Raw genomic sequence first — 19,179 nt, 5'->3', positions numbered from 1 at the left:
CATACACAGATAAGGAAAAAGATTGTGAAGGTAGTGGCCGATCACGAACTAAACCCAATCTCCTATCGCACTTCCCTGTGCAACAACAAAAAATTTTGAAGATAACTTCTCACCACACTGGCATCTCACACAGAAAAAAGAAAAAAAAAAGGTTTAATATAAAAAGCTTACATTAAAGCAGAACAACATGTATTTCAGCATTTTAACCACTGAGGATAATTAACATAGCAAAATAAAGAAAATAGCAAATATATGTATATACAGAATGCTATGACAGGTAAATTTTAAATTGAATCAGTTTTCTTGTAACTTTGGCTCTTTAGAGCAATTTTGAGGTTATGTCTATGATGCGGCTGGATGTGAGATAAAAGCAAAGTTACAAGTAGTCACTTGCCAGGGACGAGCTGGCTGAGGTAAGGCGGCAGCGAAGATGCAGCAGAGGAGCCTTTAGTCTGTCATCCAGGGGCTCTGAAGAGGTTCGTACAGCCCTGGGGCCGCCTCTTCTCTGCTACGGTTACCAAATACAGCCCAGCAGGCAATCGCGGGCAGAAAAGGGAGAACACGGAGACTGGATGGCAAATAAGAGGTCAGAAAAATACAGAGAACGCGACAACAAAAAGCCAAAATGCAGAAGGGCAGGAGTAGAAAAAAATTACAGCAAGACTGAAAATATTGGTTGCTTACTGTGATGAGAAGATTCAATGAGATAACGATCACGTATTATTACAAAAAGTAACAAATTGAAAAGAAAAAAAAATAAATCAGGAGCTCCTGCTTTTCACATTCATAATATAAAATCTACTTCTCATGAAATATCAAAATTGAATTCAAAATAAAAACTCAAAATAAAAAATTAAAAAAAAACCCTGCGTAAAACGGTTACAATTTGGAAAATCATTAGTGTGGGAAGTGGGAAGTTGAGAAAAATGAATAAGTTCATACGGATAACAGAAGTATCCACTATAATAAGTCTTAATGTTAAAATATCAAAATGAAATGTTTATAGGCAGCAGCCTATCTGAAACTGTGAGAAGTTACACTGAGTGCTGTGAGATTTTCCACATCCTCTAACCAGTTCCTGCATCTTCCTCAGGAAGAGTCTCCTGCTGGATACTGCTGGCAATGGGATTCTGGACGGGAGGGTCTAGGCGAGGTGACTCAATCTCCCGAGCGCTGCACTTAAACACCTGACCAGTACGTACCATCTCCCAGAGACTAAACACGTTTTGCCTGAGAGGTGAAATGCTCCAGTACCCATTTAGAGCTTTCTGTCTTCCCTAACGGTAAACTGCTTCTACTGAGGCTGGAAGGTTTTGACTCCCTAATATTTACATATTTGGGTAGCAGAGCTCCTGCTTCCCATAAAATGAGAAGATACAAATTCATCATTATGAGACATCATCTGTGGGGGCTGTGGAGGTCAAAAAAAAAAAAAAAGTCCATGGAGCATGTTACCTTAACTGAGCGGGGTCTGAGCTGGCTATACCGGGATACATAGCTCTAGTGACTCACCACCGGAATGGTAAAAAAAAAAAAAAAAAAAAAAGATTAATTTGCAAGAGCCATTTCTGAGAATTATTTTCCTTATTGATCAGTGATTTGCCAAATTCTCTACAGGTGTTGTCTTCCTTTCCACAGCTGTGAAAAATTCTACCATGCAGAATCACAGGTGATATTCTTAGAAGAAAAATGACAATTAAAGCATTTATTCTAAAACTTCGTCCACGATACTGCCTGCTCTGTCATTAGACTGTACGCCTGTTTTACAGTGAAGTTACTGAGAAAATGTTTTTCCATTCACACATGGGAGTCTCCCTATTGAACTTTTCATAAGCTCTACTCCACTTAAAAAATAAGTGGGGAAACAGTAAGTGCAAATACAAATGTTAATTGTGTGATTTGTAGCCCAAATCTTGGAAAGACAAATTCTTTTCCTGAACGGAAAGAGCAGATATGCTAATGACTCAATAAATCATGCTTTTCAATAATTTTATTTTTATATGAAATTATCCATCCAAAAACTATTTCTGTTTTCTACTAAAACATTGCTGAAATCGGACATCACTTGAAGTGTCTGCATGGGAAATACATATGGCATCCACGCGTACACAGCCCCGGAATCGGTCATACCGGTGCTCTGCAAAGAGCCGGCAGTGACGGAACACCGCCAAGTGCTGTCCGAAACCACCGTGCCATCGCCAATGTACCGGTCCCCTGGGGTGTTAAGTTGATAAACATTTGCGTAACAGGCACTTCTATTTTTCTTTCTGTGATTAATGCAAACAAGATGATACGGGAAACTAAAGGTAAAATTTGCTGCTATTTCTCTTTTAGCACAAAAATCCCCTGTCCCCTGTTTTGCTTAAGAATATGCTTTATTGAAATTTCTGCACATATATTAAATTAGCTTAACCGCTTTACCATGACAAACAGGGGTTATTACATAGCAAATCCAGCATTCCATTTCAATGTAAAATGAACATAATTATAGCAATTTTTGGCTTTGCCATTTTGCAGTAATGGAGGCCTGCATCTTTTGCAGAAACAACTTGTATATTTATTTTCCTTTATTTTTTTTCATGCTAGCCTTTGCTTCCAGACGTAAATTTACCAAGAATTATATGTTTTAAAGCAATATAAGTAACAGGTCTGTTGTATTTAATTTTTAATGAATATTACATTATTCACACTGGAAGAAAAACAAACATGACATATATAGCTAGATAAAAATAGATCAGTAAATAGTATTCTTACCAAAGGCCTAAGTTCTGGATGAGTCAAAATATATCCATTGTTCGTAATTGCAAAAGCGTATCCATGAATACCTAACTGTAAGAGTAAATGAGAAAGAAATACTAATTAGCATGGTCTTGAGTATATTCTTAAACAAAAAAATCAGGCAATAATTTAGTTATCAAGGGCTTAAAGCTGGCATTCACAACCCTCATCCACACGGTATTTCATTTAACATATGCAAAGCTCTGATCCTTGACATTTTGTGAAAATGAGAACCTGTCGTCGTGATGAGTTCAGCGTATAGCCCGATTTACAGACGTCACACACACTTTGCTACCTAGGGCACCTATTTCTATGTGCTTTAGAGCGAATTCGATGTACGCGTATACGTGAGACACCATACAATGTGCCAAAGCAAAGGGATACCAGAATTTAGCAAATTCACGTGTACCCGGGAGCGGCTAGGCTCGGCCCCCCGCAGTCGCTCCAGCGCTGCTGTAACAGCGTCATCTACATCAGTGGCGAGTGTACAGTTACAGCGAGCGAGCAGTGGCCTGCCATACGTGGTATTTACATCCACCAGTCGTAAAGGTATTTTACTTCTCTGTTAGGTCATCTGGAGCCACAGAAGAAGGCATATTTCTATTAAAGAAACTCATGTAGTTTACATATTTGTACCAAGTGGAACTATGGGAGATCATTTGAGAGCAATGAAATGCTTTATGAGGCCTAACGGTATAGGTAGTCAAATTTAGCACTGGACTTATTTAAATAACAATACTAGTCTTTTAACTATATGGCTGTTACACAGTTGATTGCACCCACCGAATGCAATAAATGTGCCTTCAAATCATTCACGTGGTCATTCAAACACCCCTTCTTAGCATAAACTTGCTGCTAACGTAGACTCTTTCTGCAGCTTCAGTAGGTAACTTTTACCACGCAAAGAGTATCCATTTTTTTTCAGTTCTGAAGTGACGTAATATAACATCCCATACACCTTTATTTAAGCATGCTGATGCACTGAGGTATTAAAAAAACCCCAAACAAACAAACAAAAAACCAAAACCAAACCCCAGACATCTCGCTTTGGCAATTGCTTTACATTTCTCACCACTAACAACCTTTTTATTTTACTTCAATACATTCCTAAACGCTTTGCTGAAGCGGGCCCTTAGGAATTTGTCTGGCATCAAGCAACGTGAGCAAGGCTAAGTCAGAACCGTTTCTAAGACACAAGAAGGACAGCAAGTCTGTTGGCTTCTGTGATTTTCTGGAAATATAAACCAGAGTGTGATATTACGGCAAGGTCATAGAGAAAACATACCAGATCGATTCATACCGCGTCTCTCTGTGAATGACTGTGTATGGCCAACTGTATCTGCCATATAGAAGACACTTTCACAAATTAGCCATTTTCCTAAAGCAATAAACTTCAGTGGAAGTAACAGAAGGTGATATGTTCTTGGCATCTCTTCATAAAGCAGAGATAAACAAAATAATAACAGGGGACGTATTTTACTTATTCTGGTATGACAAGTGAACTAGCCGCTGGCTACATATCAGATCTCAAGTATCACTGTCTGTGTTGGTAACTGCAGAACGACATCCAAGCAATGGAAGTCAGGTAAGGAAACAAATGTGGGTGGTACGCTTCAGTGGAAAAAAATATTTGCCTATTTGAAGCATACCCAGCTTCCAAGGGTAGAATTTTATTGTGTGTTGTGCAGTATGTGAAACTGCACGCTCTCTGCACTTAAAATGCTTTGATTCGAGAGATCCTACCACTTACAGCAGCATTGCCATTTTAAACCTTGAACTCTGTCTCTAAATGACAGATTCAGAAACAAAAAACTTTTTCTAAATGCCGTAAAATGCCACATGAAAACTAAGTATTACTAAATCCAACCCTACCTTATTCAGCAGAACCTGCCACTGACATCTGGGGAAGTTTAGTCTAGATAACGACTGCTGAAAACAGCTCATTGTTATTATTCATCTTCCTCGGCATAAAATCCACCTCATCCAAGCTGAGAGAATTCCAGGTCAGCAGAATTCTATTTCCAACCAATCATTTTATATCCCTGTGTGAATTTTATTTCACATGCTGCCTCTACAGGAGTGGGTCCCGGGGGTGATTATGCACTTGCAATTGCATGGTCTTTTTACTGTTCAGAAATGTTTATGGTATGTGAGACTGGAAGTTATAACTCCGGTGATTTCGCTAACCTAAGTGTATTGCATGATACCGCTGCCTCCCGTAATAATCCTCTCTTGCATTACATCCTGTAATATCAAACATACCTTCAAATAAAAAGTCTAATATTCAGAAAGTGGATCGTATATTACTTCCATAGAAAACTAAGTCTTAAAAAATATAATACCATATGACAAAACCAGAAACTTCCCTGCCTATCATCTTCTTTTCTGAATGGCTCTAACTCTGCTGCAGTATCTGTTAGTCAGCCGCCACGCGCTCTCTGGGTTCTTGCATCCAGACTACGTCCAGACTTTACACGTGGCTTTGGAGTAACATCACTGTGATATGGTCTTTTCTACCCAGCCGTGCACAGCCAGGCTTTCATTTCTGCAGTTACTACAACATTGTTCTTCCTTCTCATTACAAGTGAAACTTGGTCTACCCATAGCTCCTTAGAAGGCTGCTCCGAAGATCGTTCTCCATTGCTCCAAATTTTGCAAAGGAACCAGTTTTGCTCCTTTCTCTTCTACCTTCTACTGAGTCTGTACTTTTGCATCCACAAAAGTTCACTAACTCTGGTGGTTGCTGTGCTGAGACTGTTCTTTGTTATTTGTCCTGACCAGCAATGACTCCGTTCGCTGTGTTCTGGTTTCAGTCTGTGGTCACCTGCTGCCTCTTCCCATAGTCTGCAAAGGCGTTTCCAGTTGGGACAGCCTTCGGTGTCTCTGTTTGCATAGCATCCATCGCCTAGTGGGACCCAGGCCCCAGGAAATTACTCCCATACACATTATCAACATTACTGCCAGTATTTTATGCATTATTTTTATCAAATTCTCATTTAATTTAAACTTTCCAGTTATTGCATATTGATCTACCAAATCATTTGGTAATTGCTAATGTATTCAAATTAGAATTAAAATCACTAGTAGGATCTTTATTCCTCCTAACTAGAATTATCTACAGAGACATATAGGAATATACAAAGGCACTCACAAGTCAGCTTATCCTTCCACCCTCTTAGAAATCAGTAAATGAGAGCGTGGCAGCCAATTAAGAGGGACGTACGACATACGCATTTATGGTCAGTACAGGTACGTGACAAAATGTAGCTATTCCAATAGCTGGCCTCTTTAGTAAAGGCCGTGTACGGCTTTGTGTTATGTGTTCGTTTGTCTTGCAGAAAGATTCTGCTAGGAACTAACTGGAAAACATTCGTTTAATTTTCATTTGTGAATAAAACAGCACTCTAGGAGAGCACTTCAGACCTAAAGAAGTAGTGAAATACCAATGCATTGCATCAAATTTAAATGAAAAGTAATTAAATCTTTGCATTTGCCTGAAGCTTACTTTTACTGAGTTACAAAACATTTCGTGATAGAAGACATGCATCAAATTTTGAAACTTTTATGATAATTATTTTTTAAGAATTTTATAGTAGAGTTGTCTGACTTTGGAAAACTAAGTAGAGGGAAATGTCTAGCAAATACTGGTTAGGAGAGAAGAAACCATGAGTCTGGTTAGGCAGGAACTAAAGCCATGTTAAAGATAGATTTTAATACAATTTCCATACAAAGTTATGCAAATTTTCTGTATGAATTCCTGGTTATTTTGTGGGGTTGAATAATTTCATTGATTTCATTATGGACAATACTGATACTGAGCACACTGTGACCTGCAAAAATGTGACAATCAAGCCCTATATTAATTCTGGCATTAAAACCTGCACTTGATCTCAAGACCAATGACATTTAGCCATCGGACTATACAGAGCGAAAATTCCTGATGAAAATGAGGGAAATAATGGAGCTATATCAGTATAAACAACATTAACATGCTGAATAAATTATGTTATATTATATCACGTGTAAAGGAAATAGTATCATTTGTGTATTACCTTGTATTTTGGAATAGTTTTTAAAAGCTCTTTAACGGGAACATCTGTGCCAACGACTCCCAGAAGAATCCCTTTAGATCTCTGAAAAGAACAGTAAAAGACGTAGTTGGAACCACAATAATAACGAACATTCTCACCGCTCATTTCACATTGCGGCTGCTCTGCAGAAGTGAACAGATAACAGACAAATTATTAAAAAAGTGGGGAAAGCAGAGGCTGGTACGACTCATCTGATCAAATAATCACTTAATCGATAAAATTGCTTCATTCTACTTTATCTGCAATCCACATAGAAAAGGCATGCGAACTGTTGGTAGCTGAGTGCCTCAACAGAAAACTTCCTCATGCAAAATAGTTTTTAAATGAAAAACTACTGTTAAAAATATGTTACTCCCTTCTTTCCCAATTTCTCCTGCCATTTGATAAACAAAAGAGAAAGATCAACCATTAAGGGGAAAGTCATGTAATTTTCTAATAACCTGTTAAATTAGTAAAGATAAACAGATCTATACATAATATACATATGACTAATTAAATTTTGAGTCTATGATATAGAAGCATATCAATGCAAAGAAGAAAAGGATATAGGTTATTTCCCGTAAAAATATAATACAGAAATAAGAAAACCCTAAGGCTTAGCATCACCTGAGATGTACTCTTAGACATAGGGTTTCGTTATTTTACTATGATTTCTAGAGTATAGTTATTTGAGATTATTTGTCCACATTTTTATGCTAACAAAGGGATACTAACTGCAGACAAAATAATAAGAAGAGAGGAAAAAATTTTAGGGTAGGCTAAAATCTTATTAGGTCTCTGAAGCAACTTCACTGCCATCACCCGTTTATCACATGACAGAAATATTCTGAGTACTTACAGTCTCATTTTGCTTACTAAATACTGGCATGGCAACAGTTGTCATCAACACCAATCCCTGATCATCAGCAAGCTATATTTAAAAAAGAAATACTATCTCTGAGAACTAAGCAACAATTACAGACACGCGATTGCATTTTTCAATTACATTCTCTTCATTTTCAATGATACGGCAGTTTATCTAAATGACTCCTATGCAGTTGGACTCGCAGCCAGCGCACCCTGCCCAGCCCCGTCTCAGCTGCACCAGCTCTGCCCACCCCACCATCTGCACCGGCGGGAAAGATGCCCCATCGTCACTCCTATTGCAGTCTCCCATGAGAGCTACGAAGGGGCTGAAATGCGGATTGTGGAAGCAGCATGTGCGGCAGCAAAGCAGCTGGAGCTCTGTTCTACATCTTTCCCAGCGTCAGCTCTGCCAACATTGCCTCGGGCTGTTTTCTCCCAGCAAGAAACAAGAGGTCATGAGTTGTATGCACTTTGTTTCTGGTCCAGACTCAGATCTCATCAGTTAACACAGCGGCAGAAAAGATGACAGCCAGTTAGTATCCCAGGAGCATCTTTGCTCCATCCAGTTTCAGTTTGCCAGACAAAGAGATGGCATGAAGCATTAGCTGATTCCGCACATCAGGTTTCAACATATTTCTTCAATTTAGGGAGAAAACAGACCTCCTGACCTTGGTTCCATTCAAGAGAAACACGTAGAATGCTTATCATTGGCCACAGGAGAGTGACGCTGCTCAGACTGTCCTCTCTTCACACCTCTGGCCAGGCTACATCCTTGCCAGAAGGCAAAGGCTGAGCGATGCTCCAGACCAGCAGCGCTCTGCGTGCTGGGGGCCTTCACCACCTACACACAAAGATAACTCACGCAGGAACCGGGGCGTTACTGTTAAACTCTTCCTGCCCCTGTAATTTGGGAAGATGTTTAAAGTTGAAGAGGCTTACCCAATATTTAACAGCATGACATATCCAGTTATAATCACAACTGGAGATTTTCTAGAACACAGTTAAAGTCTGCTTTGATGCATCTGTGTTTGGCCAAATGACCACAGAGAGAAATCTTCCAGAGAACTACTGCAGGCGGCAGTCATGCCCAATTGCAACTGCGATATTCTCCTACTACCCCTGCATCAGTAGCACATTTTCTGTACTCAGGCAGTATTTCCAATAATTATTTTTTTGAGAATTGTTGCAATTTTGATTTTTTTTTAACAAAGCTTTTGTTATTAGTGAAGCAACAGCTATCAGCTCCCCAAATTTTCAGAACACAAGTCAAATATTATGACCAAGATATTTTATGAAGCATGTTTCACATTAACAAATCAGACAAATAAAATCTAGAACATTGCATGGCTTGCAGCTCCCAGTCTGCTTCAGGAGGGTTTCGGTTTCCCAAACAAATCTATTTCCTGAGGCATGGCACTATCTCACGGTGAGGAGGAATGTTTGCAGACATCGGACAGGAACAGAAATGGAGTTTAGGATCAAGAAGGTTTACATCTGACGTGGAATCAATAGGGACATGAGGTGGAACCAACAGATGATCATGTTTGCTTTTTTTTGGCTTGTTTTCCTTTTTAATAAGGAGAGATATTTCACGCCCTGATATAATCCTTGACCTATTAAGCAATGGTACATTATTAAATAAAACAACTGACAAAAAACCCAAACCAAAACAAAAACTCAGCAAAACACTGGAAGTTCAGAGGTTGCACTTGAAAGTCAAATGCGTCTGAACTAGCGTAAGAATTGGCCTCTTTTGGCCAAGAATTGGCCAAGGAGTAGAGAATACTACTCCTTGGCCAGAGTAGTACAGTCAAGCACGCTGACATGATTCGTGTGGAGAGGAGCCTTCTGTGGTACGACAGTCAACAGTCCCAAACACAAGTACACCAGGAAGTGAAAAAGCCTTTTGCTGATTATGGGGTGACATCTTGGAGCATTCAGAGATTTTATATGATTGCCCAGGGTTGTTCTTCTCTGACATTATGTATTTGTCAAATATCAGTACGGTATTATTTTACGAGTCCGCCCACTCTCAAGAGATTACTAGAAACAATTTATTGGATAGGATCCCAGCCAAGGGACTGTCAGTAAAGTTTTAAGGTGTTTCAAATTCTTTAAATGCAGAAAGAAAACCAGTCCGGAGTTCCTGTGAAATTCTGAGAGAAGAAGCCATTAACTCCCAAAACTAACTATGGGCGCGTGCAGAGAATGATTGCCCTGTCACTACTACGCCTACCCAGCACCAGCCAAGGGCTGGCCGCTGCAGTCATTTCTACGGAAGCGCAATCTTACAGGCCAGCCTCTTTGTTTCTTTGTTTGGCGGACGAACAGGTTGTTGGCCCCTTCCATTAGTGCAGTCAGCAACTAACTGGATGATAGAAGGCTCGTACTTGTGATGTTTCACCAACTCAAGCTGCAGTATGCGCTTCACAAAAATTGTTAGATTGTGTGCCATTATCTGCTGAGGAGAAGCGCAGCCTTATACCCTGGGCAATGACATTTTGTCAGGAATACTTTGAAATAGTAGAATGCTAGCCACTGGGTATTTCTGCTAAGACAATTAATGCTAGAGTCCATTAATAAACTGCAAAGGAAGCCATGATCTAGGTATTTTGCATTGTTGCTTTGCAAGTCTGACAATTTCTTACATATAGCAGAACTGTGTAATGGCTCATGCAAGTTTTTGAAAAATTTAGTGATTCTGAGGAAAAAAAAAAGTAATATGCTCTCTAATGACTGATAAAACTTCAGCTTATAGTAGTTACATTCAGAAAGAACAAGTATCACTGATATCCCTCAGGACTGGCTAGGAATGAGTGTTGCCTTTGGTTTTTTTTAGTATGCACAAAATGCGTGCTTTTAAGCAGGCAACAAATAGCTTGGTTAATCAGGGTTCTTTCGGTGTTGTTAGCATGATACTTATCCTACTATAATGCAATAACATCACCAGACGGATGGTTACTAGTTACATACAGTGAAGGGTCCTCGGGCATGTCTGAAACATGAGGCACCATGAATTTAATCTCCATCTTTAAATAGGCTGTACCTCACCCGATTTTGTCCTTCCAGCCTCTTAACAATAACTAATACGAGTAACTAATACTAGCAGTTACTGCCATTTTTACAAAGGCATGCCTCATGTGGCACAGTACTTCCCCCCAGTCGGACGATTCTAAATTGTTTAAAGCTAGATGCTGGGCTTACTTGGCTCATCCTTACTAACCCCCGCTATTCTGGGGGCTGGCAGGGTTCATGGCAAACAAAGAGCAAGGTTGGACAAAAATATATTCACACAATATGTTTGTTACGTATATGGTTTCTGCTGGAACAAAATGCTGCTGGCAGACGAACCTTGTTCACAAATAAGGATTAAGCTGAACCAAAGTTCACCCAAATGTTGGAACCTCATCTAAATATAAATGCAGAGCTACCGATCACTTTCAGTTCCTCCAACACTCTGTTTTGAGTTCTTGTTCTGTTCTCAAAGAAAACCCTCTATTTCTCCTCTTCCTCTCTACTACTGCACTGGGTTTTTTCCAGTGCTTAATAACGTCTCTTTAGGCATCAGTCTAAGCATTAACAAATCAAGTTCCTTTCTATCTCTTCAATTTTTATACCCCTAAGAAGTGTCTAAGTTTATTCCTTACCTGGGGCACCATATTATTAAACACACATAGGCTCTGACTGACATTAAAGTCCTCTCTCTCACCTATTTAGCAGCATGTCAATTACTGTGGTTTTATTTCCTTCAAGTAGTTACACAATATCAAGAAAAAGGCAAGGAAACAAAAGCTGTGCCATCCCCAACCCTCCAGGAAAATAAAAATTCCACTGGAAAGGTCCAGCGCTTGAGGCTACCAACAGATGTGAACTAAGGAAAACCTGTGTGCTCTGATGTGCCTTTCGAAACACTTTATTGCTCAGTAATTCTCCTATAAAATTAAATATAAGAAGCAGCATTCAAATGCATCTAAACACTTCGCAGATTCAGCACATCATCCTGCAGGGTAAAAGATGGAACCAAATCAAAATTGTTGGAATAGTACAAAAACAGTCTCCAATAACGGTTTTGTTGGATATTGCTGCCTTTTCCTAGGGATGAAATTTTCAAATATGCTTCAGGAAGTCTAGTTTCCAAATACCACTGACCTCTGCCAGGACCTGGGATCTAATTTCATTTGGCCTCTGAAAATTCTAGACAGCTGCGACTTGCTGTTGCCTTTTCAGGAACATTGCTAAAATATAACCATAAAGTAATCACCGAAGAACAGATTTAAGCCAGTGATGTTATCTGTGCACCAACTTAGAATTTTGTTCTACTCAAAGGTATCTGCACAGACAAACTTGTTAAGGTCCCTTGCAATGTTTCAAGAAAGTACTTCCTTGTTTCAGAAGTGGACGTGAATTCCAGTTTCTTTAAATTCTTGGGTTTGGACTGCTGGAACCGGAAGGAAACTAACACAAATAAAAAATACGACTTTCAGAGCAATGCTTCAGGCATTGTCAGATGCTTCAGTCAGCACATTAAGATTAGTCAAATGAAAAGAAATGAGAAAACAGATAGAAGTCACTTTCTTAGAGAGTCATTTCTTTAAAAAGGCAAATGGGGTCAGGCCTGTGTTATTTATTATTTATATTTATAGAATAAATTTTGATTTCTATTTTCCTATATTTATTTAGATCAGTATTTACAAAAGCACTAACCATCTTAAATGTCTGACATCAGCAACCCTCCACTCTTGCAGAGTAAGTCATCTTCACGCTAAACAAGGCAGGGCTGAGCACATGCAGTACGGCACTAAGTGCCGGCCCTTTCAGATTTTCCTTACACTGTTAAGATATTTATTCCCCATAGAATAGCAAGTTCCTGCTTTTCCCAAAAGCCAAATTAGTGTGCTTACATGAGCCTTATGTATTTCAAAACAAACCCCCGAGTTTACCTCATCACAGGAATTCTGCAAAGGCATTTTATTCAAGAAACTGTTTATCCATCCAAATATTGGAATGTTTTAATTTGCAAGCATGGAATGTAATACGGGGAAGTAGGCAGCCCCATAAAACAAAGTGGTCACTGTTTAGGAAAAAAAAACAACAAAAAAACAAAACCAAAACACACAACAAAGAAAAAAAAAAGAGAAAAAAGAAATTACCTAAAGTTTAGTTCAGTTTCTTCTGCTCCAATGCAATTACGTTGTTCTCCAACTGATTCATTTTGATTAAGGACTGTAGTTGATGAGTCCTGTAATCGGCATTTGCCTTAATGAATCAGGAAGATGCCTTCCTGAGAGGACGCACAGGCTGTCTGTGCCGGTTCAGGTACGAAGGCATCTTCCCTCACAAACACAATCAGTCCGTGCTTCCTCTCCTAAACGCAGTTCTCTCGCACCTCAGCAGCCTCCACTGTTCCACCAGCCAGACTAATCTATTGATCATTATTGGTCTGCCCATTTCCTCAGACGGGACAGAACCGGTGGATGTGTCTGGGAGTCCCCAACAATGTACGAGACTTGAGGGGCTTCTGCTACACCAGTGGTTTGATCCTGAATAAATTCTCCACAGTAATCTGAAAGCAACGTGAAGGCCCATTCCAGCCCTCGTGGCAAAGGCACACCACGCACCGGAACCCCTGAAGCCTGTCTGTGCACAGTTCCTTTGCAGGAAGGTGTTTTTTCACGTTCAAGTTTCTCCTCTGAAAACCAGAAAAAGGACTCCTCCCTGTGCTGAACGAGCATCTCTTCTCCAGTACGCTTAAGTTTTCATACCGCAGCAGCTGTTGTTCCACCAGCCATTTCAAAAGGTCTTACATTTTCTACCTTTCTGCTGAGCTGTTAATTTCTGATTCAGTTCTACATTTGAATACACTTCAAATTTCATCTTCTGCTAAGAATATAAACTCACAATAACATAATTCCCTCTAGGGTTTATTAATAAACCAAAAGCAACAAAACAAGCCTTAATTTAATCTCTTTCTGAGCTTAGCTTCCACTCAAGATCGTCATCAATTCATTTTCTTTCCTTCTTGCCCTTAGCAGAAGGTACTTCCATCTCTTTTACATCACGAGTAAAACTAGCGTACCTCTTCCGTCAGGTGATTCCGGGAGTATTTAAGCAGAACCACCATTAGAAGAAAAATACAACTTTAGTCTCAAAGAGATACGAAATGCCAGTGATTTGACAGTGCTTGACTGGATAACGAACCTACAAAAATGTTAAATTGGAGCAAGAAGAACTCATGGGAATTCGGTTCAGTGAAATATTAAATGTGGGTGCATACGGCTGTACGTGCTTATGGGAGACTACTGAGCTGTACAGCCCCTCAGATGTTTCTTCTTCCTTCAAGTCTGGAAAGACACCCTCACATAAGCACAAGCAGTTTAACTGTTATTATTCCTATGACTTTCTAAAACATGGGATTACAATGGTAGGGTAAAAATACATGTATTTCAATGCTTGAGTTTGGTTTATTTGAAGTCTGAATGAATTATGCTATGGAACATTAATTTTTCAACATGTTCATCTAATAGAATTGCAGAAAAGTAAGTTCTTCTAGTTTCTCCAGCTTGCACCAGCATGTTTTGTCTAAGAATTGCTAGGCTACGTTACGTGACGTGGGCAAGAAAAACTAAAACTAGACCTCCAAAGAAAAACACAGAGTTTTCAACTAGATCCCAGGATTTCCTAAGTTATCATCTACAGTCGAAAATGATGAATGAAAGAGACAGTGTTAGTGGTTTGCCCCAGAAAGTTATTCCATTGAAAAGACCTAGTGGTAACAGTTTGAGGCAGGAATCTATACAAGGGCCGCGGACACGCAGCTTGATAAAATGCTTAGCAAACAATAACAAACCTTTAAAAATCATCTCAAGAAGGTGGAAAAATGCATTCCCAGGCTAAATGACTCTTGGCTGCTCAGAATAAGGAAACAGAACTTACTCTCTGAGAAAGTCACAATCTGCAATGCCTAGCAGTAATAGTTTTATAATTGGAGAAAAACTTCTCTATTTTAGAAACAGATTTAACTGCTACAGTTTTCCCTTCAACTCCTTGCTGTGCAGGGTTACCCTCCTCAGAACATCCCCAAATACACCTCCAGAAACAACAAATAAACAAGCATGCACTTAATTCTCACACGAAGCCTATAAACCAAAGAGAGTTTAGCCTCAGCTCTAGCACTAACATCCCTCTCCCAGGACAAAGAATCAGGCAGACTCCAGAATTACTCCAGAGCCACTCATACAGGAAAGAATATCCATTTCACGAGGTGTTTCCATTATGGCCACAGGAATTTGAGAAGGATCCCTGAAATATTTTCCTTAGGAGTGTACAGTCAAGAAGATTTACAGCAGTTGTCCAGAATTTCTGACACGGAGTTAGCAGCGTCCCTATCTATTACTGTTAATCCTGTCTACACATTCTGTGCCGTGGCTGTAACGGAACAGGGCTCTGCCACCGATGGACCGGTGGATGTCTCCTGAGATGGAAGAACAAGTAAGGACAGAAACAAAGCCCGTATCCTTTTTTAGATGCTATTCCTCATTTTTTTCAAAGACAATGTGCCATATTGTTTCACTTTAGATGACTATGAAGTGGTATTTTTATATTTTGTTAAATATACACGTTCTGGAATTATTACTGATGAATGAAAAAATGCAAAATAAACAATATATAAATTAATTTAAATAAAAGGCAAATTTGATGGGGCAATTCTATATTTTGTTGCTAATTTTTGAACTATAATTAGTCACAGAAAGGAAACAAATTTTGAGATCTAAAACTCATACTTTTTCCAGTATCTGAAAGAGAGTTTAGACTTTGTGTTTTAGAAAACCATAACTTGCATCAGGGTTTCTAAAATTTTTCACCAACTTCCACCACATTAAAAAGATTCTATTCAGTCTTAATTTCCCAATTTAAACAATGCCTGGCAAAACAAAATGAATTTTTTTCCATTAACTTTTTTGTTCCTTGACATATTCCTCATTTTTGCGCTTACATTGGACCGTAATAACCACAGTGCATTTCCACAGGACAGAACATCTGTTGCAGCAAACAGCGTCAAGTAAAGCAAGATTCATCTTCCCTCAATTCTGATTCATGGAAACCGCCAAATAACCACAGCAATGCCCAAACTTGCTGATAGACTAATCTCTAGCCCAATAATATTCCTTTGCATTCTAATCTCTCTGGATCTACAGCGTTCCTAGTTGATTTTTCACCATCCCACACAGGAGATTTGATTTCCGCAATATCTAAATACATTACCAAGAGGCTGAAATGCAGAAAAGGTCCACAGGCCATTATATCTAGAGGACAGAGCTTAAAAGTGGTGCTAACATTCGGAATCAAAAACTGAAGCAAGGTTAGGAGATATGATGGGGCTACACAGAGGCACTTGATGAATCGTCTGAGGAGGGCTGTGCAGCTACGCTGACACAGGAACCTTTGGTCTGTAGACCTGGAAAGAAATAAGACTTAAGGGACTTGAGCAAGGAAAAAGGTCAAAGTGAAGGTCTGCTGGCATAACCTGTACAGCCTTGTGAAAAAAAACTATTGAAAAGCAGGGGAGAAACACTGGTTTATTCAGAGGGACTGAATGTGGGGCGAAACCGTGGGGCATGGGAACACTGCACACCCTCCGACAAGGCACCAGTGTGAAAGTGCTGATGAAACCTTACCCATAGCAGACAGCAGTTCTGTAGGGATGTATCTGAAGTATGAGGTTCACGCTGAAGCTTTTGGTTTTTCTTCACTACCTTGTTATAGCCCTGGGACCTCCCCAAGCCTCCCCCTTTCCTCATTTCCTCCACCCCCATGGGCTTGCTTCAGGAGGTGGAGTCTTCTCCTGCCAGTACTGTGCTTTTATGTGCTGAGTAGAGTCATAAGGCAGGCTGGAAGCACCACAGAACTGGAATTTGACCATTTAATTGTGGTTTATATAGACTGCATGAATAAGGAATAGCTACTATTTTGGCTTAGATTCAAATTATGGCCTGGGACGATATAGGAACCTGTGTGAATGTATGAAGTTCGACAGACATTTCTGTGTTTACCACACAGAAATGAAACACAACACACCCCTCATATTGTAAAATAGTTACTTAGAGTTTACAAATTGCTGACTCAAAAATACTATTACAAGTCAGCTTGCTCATTGAGGAATGCGAGAGAGAAATTTGGAAACTAAATTTAACACGTAAGTGCAAATTTTAATGCAGTTTTCTGAACGCATCACTCATCTTTATATACACTCCAAAACTGAAAGACAATAGCCTCTCGTCAGCAGAAAAAAGATCCAAAGGAATGCTAAATTAGGGTCAAAATGTTTACTTTGTGATTATTTTGTACTTCATTAGATTCAATTTCTCTCCTATAATTTTATAAAAATGCTAAAATCACTAGTCATGCACTTCAATGAAATAGCAGCTTTGCAAATTTTCTATTCCCAGTGACAGTTAATTCAACACTTCAAAGTATAAGAAGGTAAATGATGCAGGGAATGAGAAATGATGCTCCCAAATGGCTGAAAGATGATAGCATCAAGGTAAAAGGAGGGCAAAGCACTACTTACAGAAGTTAAGGGATAACACGGAAAGAGAGAAGAAAGCTGTCAGGAACTTTTGGGCAACAAATATCATCAAAACATTTCTACATGGAGGAAATACGATTCCATTCATGAGAGAACCATTACAAAGAACTTTCCTAACTGTTCATAAACACAACTATCTGCTTCTGATTTGTGTGCCTAATTTATTCACTTCTACCTCTTCACACAAGCTAAGTAGGACAAAACATCACAGCAGGAGGAGGACAACAGATTTTGAATCCTGCTGTGTTTGCTCAAGGAAGCAGCAAGTAAAGCTTTCCTACTCGGAAACAAAACACCTTTCTGAGCTATTAAGGAAGAATAGCCTTTTCTCATCGATGAATACAAAAGCTGCTTTTCAGAAGTGTTTCAAGGGTCATTTTGCAAGCCAACCCAAAAAAGTCTGAAGATCGGTACATTTGAGTTATTAGTTTGTTTTGTTACTATTTTCACAGCCCTGCGAGATGCTTACCTAAAAACGTGCAGAAAAGCAACATAAAGGACATATAAAATTCACATTAATTTCTTCCATTTGTCTGGATAGTGGCTCTTTCTTTTAGATACATTATATCTTCTTAGATGTATTTTCTTCTGAAAGCTACATAACCATATTAAATCAGCATTTCTGTCACCTGAAATTATGGTGGGTTTGGGTTTTTTTTGTTTTGTGGTATTTTCTATTTTAAGTATCGGTATATTACAAAGATCTTTTCAAGAAAAATATCATGATGCAACAGACAGCCACCTTAAACTCCTCATACTTCATTTCACTTCGATTCCGAATTTGCAACAATTTGATTTAGAGCAGATAGGATAACTGGAACAGGTTTTAATTGTTATTTAACTGCCATAGACAGTCGAGAACCTACAGGTCTTGAAAATCAATAGCTAATCACCATAGGACATTGACTAAACACTGAGAAGACTGTAGCCAAAGTGTTTCATATAAAAGACATAACACATTTCATCAAGACGACCAAGTATTTATAACGGATATAAAATAGTAAAGGTAAACTTGGAATGCTACGTTTTTCTTTCAGATCACTCAGAGATTAAAGGGAGCGTGTTTAGAGAGACATGACTGTTTGAAATGTTTATAGAGAAAACATTTGCAGGATGATACATAGATTCCAACAAAAATACAGTACAAGTTCAGACACCATATGGCAAAACACGTACACTAGTGACTAAGTCATTCATAAAGGCATGCATCAGCCCTGGGCCGCTTCCCTTCACCTCGCAGGGAGCCAGAGATTCTCTGGGCTTGTCCAGACGCTGTTAGCCATACCTAGGAAAAGGCTTATTTCTTACCTGAAGCTACCAAAAGCCCTTGTGGATTACTTGGATCTCTCCTCTCTCCCCATCCCCTTCCTTCCTTCCCTCCCCTCTCCTTTTCTCTGCATTAAAGTAGTACATAGTCGAGTGGACATTATGCACGCATGTGCAAAATACATGGCTTTAGTTCTGCATGTTTGCTCAAGGGGTAAACAGGCTGAAAATTGGCATTTTTGACCTTCCATTAAAACTGTGTGCTTTTTCAGTAACCTCAAACTTGAGTAATTTGTACCAGGACATTATTTACTAGCTCAGAATTGTGGACATGAGAACATACAATACAGCGCCACATGACATGACGTGGCAAACAGCCTGGCTGCTTATATCTTTCTGCGCCGTCATATTATGACCTCGCTCTGTCTCTTTCTGCAAACCGTTAAGAGAAGCATAAACTTTTAGACAAGTACGTGAACATGAAAAAGGCAGTTAGTCAATCTAGCAGCCAGTCTTTTAGTCTTACTTTTCCAGGAAGCTGTAAACAAAAGATTTATTTAAACCATATAGTTCCAGAAGAAAAAAAAAACAAAACAAAAAAACAACAATTTT

General features: G+C 39.2%; 1 protein-coding gene across 10 annotated transcripts in view; it reads right to left on the bottom strand.

Annotated features, from left to right (window-relative positions):
• CACNA2D3 (calcium voltage-gated channel auxiliary subunit alpha2delta 3) overlaps window positions 1–19,179 on the bottom strand; it is a 551,700-nt gene that overhangs the window by 116,368 nt on the left and 416,153 nt on the right. For 9 of the 10 annotated variants that reach the window (XR_012589415.1, XR_012589414.1, XM_074603368.1 and 6 more), the window contains 3 exons: window positions 7,708–7,779; window positions 6,831–6,911; window positions 2,755–2,829 (listed from right to left, as the gene is read on the bottom strand). Coding sequence is in view for 8 of the 10 variants with exons in the window: in XM_074603368.1 (XP_074459469.1) it covers window positions 2,755–2,829; window positions 6,831–6,911; window positions 7,708–7,779 (228 nt within the window). In the remaining 2 variants the exon portion in view is untranslated. The remainder of the gene's footprint in view (window positions 1–2,754; window positions 2,830–6,830; window positions 6,912–7,707; window positions 7,780–19,179) is intronic. The other variant, XM_074603371.1, reaches the window with a different exon arrangement.

The sequence above is a fragment of the Larus michahellis genome, chromosome 10 (genome assembly GCF_964199755.1).
Source record: "Larus michahellis chromosome 10, bLarMic1.1, whole genome shotgun sequence".
Classification (NCBI taxonomy): domain Eukaryota; kingdom Metazoa; phylum Chordata; class Aves; order Charadriiformes; family Laridae; genus Larus; species Larus michahellis.
This window is presented reverse-complemented; position numbering and strand designations above follow the sequence as displayed.